This window comes from Lygodium microphyllum, chromosome 8 (genome assembly GCF_053477565.2).
Source record: "Lygodium microphyllum isolate KBCC chromosome 8, Lygodium_microphyllum_v1.1.10, whole genome shotgun sequence".
Taxonomy (NCBI): Eukaryota; Viridiplantae; Streptophyta; class Polypodiopsida; order Schizaeales; family Lygodiaceae; genus Lygodium; species Lygodium microphyllum.
In genome coordinates, this window is record NC_141142.1 from 151,384,405 (window position 1) to 151,392,552 (window position 8,148).

Consider the following 8,148-nt stretch of genomic DNA (forward strand, 5'->3'; position numbering starts at 1 on the left):
TGCTTTTTAAACTACTCACACATTTTTGAAAACATATTTTTTTGTTCAATTGATATTTTCAAGCAATGAAAAGTAACTCAAACTCTACCAAGGTATTAATCGAGGACTTGGACAAGAAACACAAAGGATCATTACTTGAACCTTGTTGCACATGTCAACCTATTTAATTAATGTGATAGATTTCAAGGTGCGAAGACCCTCATGTGGGTGAGGCAAATCTAACCGATGCATCCCTAGGACTCAAACTCAGGGAGGCAGCGCGCGCACACTCTTGGTGTAAACCAGCTAGTGAGTTCTTGTGGTCATTGGCATGGGCCTGACTAGGTTGGTCTTGTTTTTTGAAAAAAATGAGTTGTTTTGTTAAGGTACCAGCCCTTGTGGTCATTGGCATGGACCTGCTGACTAGTAAGTAGGTCGGTCTTTTCTGCATGCCGCTAATTATGAAAATTTCCTTCATAGTTCTCTGAAGCTCGTACACAGAGAGCAAGCATTTGTCGCGGACTCCTGGCCTCATGAACTGGTGCGCTCAGCATGAACAGAGAAGCCCAAGCCTCATTGCCTTCACTCCTAGGAGGGATCGCGGACCCCAGCCCACCACGCTTCATACACCACACCAACAAGGCAGCGAGCAGGCGCAGCATCGGCACGAAATTTCTCGCCGGTGGCGTGCTGCTGCAGAGCGTCGTAGACGACGACGACGACAACAACAACAACAACAACCAGAACGCAGCCTCTCGCCACCTGCAAAATGCCTTGGTGTTGGCCTGTCCGTACATGCCCTTTGATGTGTGCCGGCCCCCTCCATCGAAGCCGGCCAGAGCTTGATGAATCATGCGGTTTGCCACCGGCTGACTGCAGGCTTGAATATAGGATTCGGCAGCATTGGCACGAAATTTCTCAACGGCAGCACACCGGAGAGCATCACTGACAACAACCACCTGGACGCAGCCTCACGCGACCTGCAAAATGCCTTGGCCTTGGCCGGTCCATATGTGCAGTTTGATGTGTGCCAGGCCCTGGCATTGAAGCCGGCCTTGATGAATCATGTGGTTCACCACAGGCTGGCTGCAGGCTTGAATAAAGAAGTTCGTGCCATCTGTGGCCATGGACAATTAGACAAGGCCCTAAATGCTCTTACATGTCATATGACTGCAAGCACTCTGTTTGCCAACGATGAAAATGAGGCTGGTTTCAAACTCTATATACCTCTTCTGAAGGCGTGCAGCAAAGGCAGGGCCCTAACTCATGCCAAACTTGTGTATGGGCTTCTTACTGAACACAATGTGGATCCCGCAGGGACGCTGGGTGACCACCTTGTAGCAACTTTTGCCAAGTGTGGTGCCCTTGATGATGCTCACCAGGTTCTGTTTCTGATGCCTCATCGAACGGTTTATTCATGGACAGGATTGATTTCTGGCTATGTCTCATGGGGACAAGGCAGGGAAGCGCTGAAATTGCACTGTTACATGCGGGATGAGGGTGTGGAGCCAGATCATTACACATTTGTCAGCCTTTTCAAAGCATGTGCTCTTAGTGGAGATCTCCTAGAGACTGAGAAGCTTCACTCAGATGCCTGGAAGAAGGGCTTTCTGGTTGATGCTTTTGTTGGTAGTACACTTGTGCATACGTATGGCAAGTGTGGAAATGTGTCAGAGGCTGAGAATGTATTTGATGCACTGTCTGTTCGTAATGGCGTGACGTGGAATGCAATGCTTGCAGCCTATGTAGAGCAGGGCGAAGGGCGGAAGGCATTGCAGCTGTACAGACAAATGCAAGATGAAGGTGTAAATCTAGATGAGCAGACATTTGTGAGCACTCTTCAAGCTTGCAGCATTTTTATACAGAAAGAAAAGGAAATAGGTCTAGTCACAGAGTCTATGTTTCCAGAAATAGGTCAATCATTACATGCTGAGGCTCGAAGGAGGGGCTTCACTTCTAATCTATTTGTGGGTAGTACCCTTGTAAATATGTACAGTAAGTGTGGACTGGTTGCAGAAGCAGAGAATGTGTTTGATAGTTTGTTAAATCATGACATCGCAGTATGGAATGGGATGCTCTCAGCATATTTGGAGCAGGGCCAGGTAGAAAAGGTGCATCAACTCTACAAGCAATTGTTAAAGGAAGGTGTTAATTCAAGCCAGCAGACACTTGTGATTGCACTTCAGGCATGCAGTGAAATGGCCAAAAAGAGTGAGATAGTGGCTGGCGAGGGGTGGAAGGCAGATGCAATATCTTTGGCAATTGGAATGGCATTACATGTGGATGCAGAATTCAGGAACAGTTTGGATGTTTTTGTCGGCAGCACTCTTATAAGTATGTATGCAAAGTCTGGATGCTTAATGGAAGCAGAGAAAGTGTTTGAGGGATTGGCCACACGCAATGTTGTGTCATGGAATGCAATGCTTCAAGGATATGTGGATCAGGGTCTGAAAGAAAATGCTCTAAGACTGTACAGGCAAATACAAGAAGAAGAAGAAGGTCTTCACCAGCAATCGTTTGTGCTTGCGCTTCAGGCGTGCTGCATTGCTTCAGGCGAGTGTGAGGAGAGCTGTCTGAGTGAGGTAATGTCTCTAGAAGTTGGGCGGGCATTACATGCACATGCTTTGAGGGAGGGTTTAATGCATGATCCTGTTGTTGCAAACATGATTGTGCTCATGTATTGCAAATGCAGGAACATTGCAGAAGCTGAGAATGTAGTTGACAAGTTACCTAAATGCAGTCCAGTCTTGTGGAATACATTGATTGCAGCATATTTGGAGGAGGAATCAGGAGATAAAGCTTTGCAGCTCTATGAACAAATGCACACAGAAGGTGTCAGTCCAAACCAACTGGCTTCTGCACTCGCCCTGCAAGCATGTGCACTCCTTGCAGGGAGTGATGAAGCTATAGTTGTGGAAAAGGGGCCATTGACTCATGAGAAATGTTTGGAAATTGGCAAGGCAGTGCATGCTGATGCCTTGAGGAAGGTTTTCACTTCAGATATTGTTGTCTGTAACTCTCTTATTAGTATGTATGGGAAATGCGGAAGTGTTATAGATGCTGAAAATATGTTTCTTGAGATGTCTGAGCGTGATACCTGGACATGGAATAAGATGCTTTCAGTGTATCTGGAGCAAGATCAAGCTAAGAACACCTTGCACCTCTACAGGCAGATGCAGGAGGAAGGTGTCCATCCCAACCAGAGAACATTCATGATTGCCCTTCAAGCATGTGGTACACTTGTTGAGCAGTATTCAGCCGAAGATCTGTTGTTGGCAATTGGCCGGGGGCTACATGCAGATGCTTTGAAGTCTGGTGTCTTTTTAGATGTTTTTATTGGTAGCACACTTCTGAAAATATATGGGAAACGTAGTGCTATAACAGATGCAGAGAATGTGTTTGTTGGATTGTCTAAGCATGATGTTGTCTCGTGGAGTGCAATGCTGTCTGTGTACATGGATTGTGACAAACCAAAAAAGGCTTTACAATTGTACAGACTTATTCAAGAGCAAGGTGTCAGCCCTGATCAACTGATGTTTGTAGTTGCACTCCAAGCTTGTGGAAGTCTTATCCCCAATGATGAACCTATGGTTGAGGATTGGCATCCATGCCCGGCAATGGAAATCGGGCAGGCCTTACATGCTGATGCTTGGAGGAAGGGTTTCTTGTCAGACATTTTTGTAGGTAACACTTTGGTGAGTATGTATGGCAAATGTGGATCACTTTCAAGGGCAGAGAAAGTGTTTGCTGGGCTGCCCGTACATGACATAGTGTCTTGGAATGCGATGCTTTCGGCATATGTGGAGCAGCTTCAGGGAGAGAGTGCTATACAGCTGTATCGTCAAATGCAAGAGGAAGGTTTTTGTCCAGATCAGTTGACAATTGTCCTTGCCCTGCAAGCATGTACTGTCCTTGCTGGGAAGGAGGATGTCATGGTTGGTGAAGGGTCTGCATGTTGTGCTGTATCTTCTAATATTGGACAAGCGCTACATGCGGATGCTTTGAGAGTGGGCTTAGCCTCAAATGTTCTAGTTGCTAGTGCCCTCGTGTGCATGTATGGAAAATGTGGAAAGATTTTAGAAGCAGAGAAAGTATTTGACAGTTTGTCTGAATGTGAGGTTGTGCTATGGGGGAGCTTGTTTTCTGCATATTTGGAACAGGGCAAAGGAAAAGAGGCTTTGGAATGCTTCAGACAAATGCAAGTAGAAGGAGTTAGTCCAAGTCAACAAACTTTTGTGATGGCCCTTCAGGCATGTGGTGTACTTGCAGTGAAGGATGATGCCATAGTTGAAGTGGGGCATTTGAATCCGACATCAGTTCTGGAAATTGGGCAGGCTTTGCACAGTGATGTGAGGAGCAAGGGCTTTACTTCAAATGCTTTTATTGGTAGCGCTCTTGTGTGTATGTATGGCAGGTGTGGGAGCATCAAAGAAGCAGAAGATGTATTTGATGGACTAATTGAATGTACCATTGTATGCTGGAATGCAATGCTTTCAACATATATCGAGCAGGGTGAAGGGGAAAAGGCCTTACAACTGTACAGAAAGATGGAGGAAGGTGGTGTGATTTTCAATGAGACCACAGTTTTATGTGCCCTTGAGGCCTGTTGGTTGTCAGGAAATGTGGAGATTTGTAGACAGCTCCATTATGGTATTGTTGCTACAGTCTATGACTTTTTTCCCATGTTTGGAAGGGTTCTTCTTCGAGCATACGCCAGTTGTGCTCATATGGTAGATGCATTGGCAGTGTTTAGAGGACTGGGTGAGCATGATGTGACATCTTGGACTGCATGTATTGCTGGTTATGCACAAGAAGGAAATAGTATAGCAAGCTTACAGATGTTCAAAGAAATGAAACAAGCAGGTGTCAGACCCAATGGTGTCTCATTTTTGTCTCTTCTCTCTGTTTGTACTCATGCAGGTCATGTTGACAAAGGCCTTGAATTATTTGAGAGCATGGTCACAGAATATGCCTTAACTCCAACCCTGAAACACTATATCCACATGATAGACCTTCTTGGACGCGCAGGGGAGTTTAAAAAGCTTCAAGACTTGCTGCTGCAGATGCCAATGCTGGCTAATCTTGCTGTTTGGACTCGGGTATTGGATGCATGTTGTACATATGGGAATGTGGAGCTGGGAAGACTGGCATTTGATCATGTGGTGAGTGTGCGGCCCAAGGAAGCATCTGCGTATGTCTTAATGTCACACATTTATGCCAGTGCTGGACAACAGGATTGTGCAGATGAGATTGAAAACTTGAGACTTAAGGCACATGGATATGGGTGGCTCCCTGGTAGATGGTTATAAAAAGGAGTTGAGCTTGTTTCTGCAGTTTGGAAGTGTGTAAAAAGGGTGCCATTTCTGTCTGTAAGCTTATGTTAGCTTTTGAGATGAAAATCTCTCTGACAGAACATATTGGTGTGGCATGAAAATTTTGGCCTGGAAATTTGACTAGGCAAGCACTGCCAATTCTTTGCATATAAATTTGTAATGGTCTTTCTGCCGTTAATACAGGTCACATATGTCATTCAAGTGCAGCCAGTTCACCTGAAAATTTGACTGTCAAGCACTACCAACTTTTTGCATACAAATTTGTAGTGCTCATAGGAAGCTGTTTAACACCAGGCTATGTGTGATTTGACTGCCGAGTTTGCAAATTTGTAACTGTACAGACACAAGTTTGCCATTTACGTCGTCCAAAAGCATGGTTGGTATTCAGCAGACAAGACACAGTCTACCTTTCTTGCCATGTATTAGAAGGGGGTCGGTGGAAAAGACTGGTGTCTGTTCAGCACCAAAGTTCCGATAAGATGAGGTGGAGCCAGATGTGACAAGCAGTTAGGTGACGGCAAGAAGCAACATTCCAACTCTCTGTACGCGTGTGTGTGTGCAGGTGTATGCATGAAGGTTTCCATACACACTCCCACACCCTCTTTATGTGATTATGTGAATGTGAACCAAAGCAGAAAGGATCCAGCACATAGTTCTCTCTCTCGCATACTCTTAAGCATTTATAAACCAAAGCACATACGGGTATGGCTTTTGAAAGGCAACCTAACCTCAATCTTTAAAATCTATGTTTGCCTATGACCTTTTTCAAGGGATGGTAGCTACGACTGCTATATGGAAGTAACAACTTGAAGTGACCCTTAAAATTAGGTCTGAATTTGGTTTTCTTTGATTGTGTTTAGTCAAGCGTTATGCACTGCATGCCTAATGTATTTTATAGGGTTAAGTTTCCATACTATATTTAAGCAAGCAAGATAGCAATACTAAGTTCATTAAAGATTGGGAGAATCTCAAGGAACTTAGTTTATCTTGTATATCCCAATTCATGTTTTTGGATTGATATTTCAAGGAATAGATTTGCAATAAACAAAAATGATGTGGTTGGGTAGGAAAATGTCATCTGCCACATTACTTAACATCTTCAAACTAAACTGGAAGTTAATGGAAAAAGTACACAAGGGCGATTTCTTTCTTTGCATTGTTTAGAGGGCCCTATTACAATATCATACAAATTTTTAAGAGAAATACTCCATCTAGCTTTTTAGGATAAAAGAAGACTAAGAGTGCATATGTACCTTTGGACTACGAGGAAAGCCATGACCATAGCTACTATGACTATCCATTTGGACGATGAGGATCCGATGTATTTAAATGTTAGTAAACAAGGAATGGACATTTACACATGTAAGAGAAGCTTTTTATTTGCAACCTATTGAGATGTCAAGCTAAGCATGTGTTGACACCACTGTACTTGGATGATTGTTTATGCATTCATATCACTAGCATGGTTGGTATTGCATCAGCATATGCTTTCAATGATAGTTTATAGTTAGATGGACATCAATTAGTCCATCTACCCGAGTTATGAAATGTCTATATAGTAAGCATGTTCATATTGTATATCGCTTGTATGTTGTGTACAACTTTCTATTTAGTCATGGTAGACTGCTTTTGTGAAGAGGAAGAAGCAGAAAAAAGAATAGGGTTTTTTGCTTCCCATTTTGTGTGCATTCTCTGTGTTGTGTATATTGCAACTTCTTCCAAGCCACCATTGATAGCTTCCAGCAAGTTGTTGGCTTTAATGTCTCAACCATGACCCTTGAAGCCATGGGATGAAAACTTGTGGAGCTGCAAGGGGTAGACACTTTTAACTAATTATTGGACATTGTTAAAGGTGGCGGTAGTCAATGTCATTTAAGCCACAGTCACCAATGGCGCATTAAGGAGATGGCGAGTGCAAATGCAACAAAGGCTATTGAACACAACACATTGACAGAGAGAATGTTCCATTGCTTGACATGGCACATGGGTAGAGAGAATGTCTCGTTGTAGGCAGTGACAAATAATGGTATGGAGCAAATCATGGTAGTGGGTTTTTGTTTAAGCATACTCATAGTCCTGGAGACCAAGCATCAAGGAGTCCTCTTGCTCCATGCCATATCCTACCTTAGTCTTTTTGCCAAGTCTTCTGTGATTGGCATCCTAGGTGCTCTCACAATAGAGCTTATCTTATACTGTTTCCCTAGTTCTTGTGTTTGGTAGTAGTATTACCTTGGACATTGTATCCTACAAATTTTTAGTCCCTTGTATTGCATTATGACCATTTGGCTCCAAATTGATGTACTGGTCTCTACTTTGTAATATATTTTGCATTGAGTTTGAGTACACTTTGTGTTTGATCTCTATGCTATGATTATGTCTAGCTCTCCAACTTCGGCACTATATGTTGAAAGTGATGTTAGTGTCTATTTGTGTCAACTTTGAGTACGCCCGTTGCCATTTTTGTGGTGGCCATGCTTGGACACTGATTACACATGGTGACCACGATTATCATTCCTCCACGTGATGACCTGAATGCATATGCGTTCGCAAGGTCTGCCTGAGGTAGTTCCTCAGTGAGGGCTTATTCGAAGTGCACAAAGCTTCTTCGATATTCAAAAAGCGTCATTCACATTCCACTCCTTCGACTAGAAGCGAACCTGGCAGTTTTGTCTTTTCCTCCATTATACCATTGAATCTAGCAAATTGTTTCCTAGATTCACTTAAACCGGTAGGTGTTCCATCAATAGTCGCAAGTCCCTCTGTCCTTCCCACCCCAATGGCACACCAACCTAGCATATCCCTCCCAAAGTTCTGTGGATCTTCCCATGAAGATCTA

The 8,148-nt window shown here is 43.6% G+C and overlaps 1 protein-coding gene across 1 annotated transcript; it reads left to right on the top strand.

Moving 5' to 3' along the window:
• Window positions 1-419: 419 nt before the first annotated feature.
• LOC148033004 (pentatricopeptide repeat-containing protein At3g09040, mitochondrial-like) lies at window positions 420-6,130 on the top strand. The gene has a single exon (XM_087683703.1). It carries the CDS (start codon window positions 825-827, stop codon window positions 5,286-5,288), a length of 4,464 nt encoding a protein of 1,487 aa, XP_087539829.1. The 5' UTR covers window positions 420-824; the 3' UTR covers window positions 5,289-6,130.
• Window positions 6,131-8,148: the final 2,018 nt, after the last annotated feature.

Bases quoted from the DNA above. Each gene is read 5' to 3' on its own strand.
- LOC148033004 (XM_087683703.1), top strand. From the start codon at position 825: ATGAATCATGCGGTTTGCCACCGGCTGACTGCAGGCTTGAATATAGGA.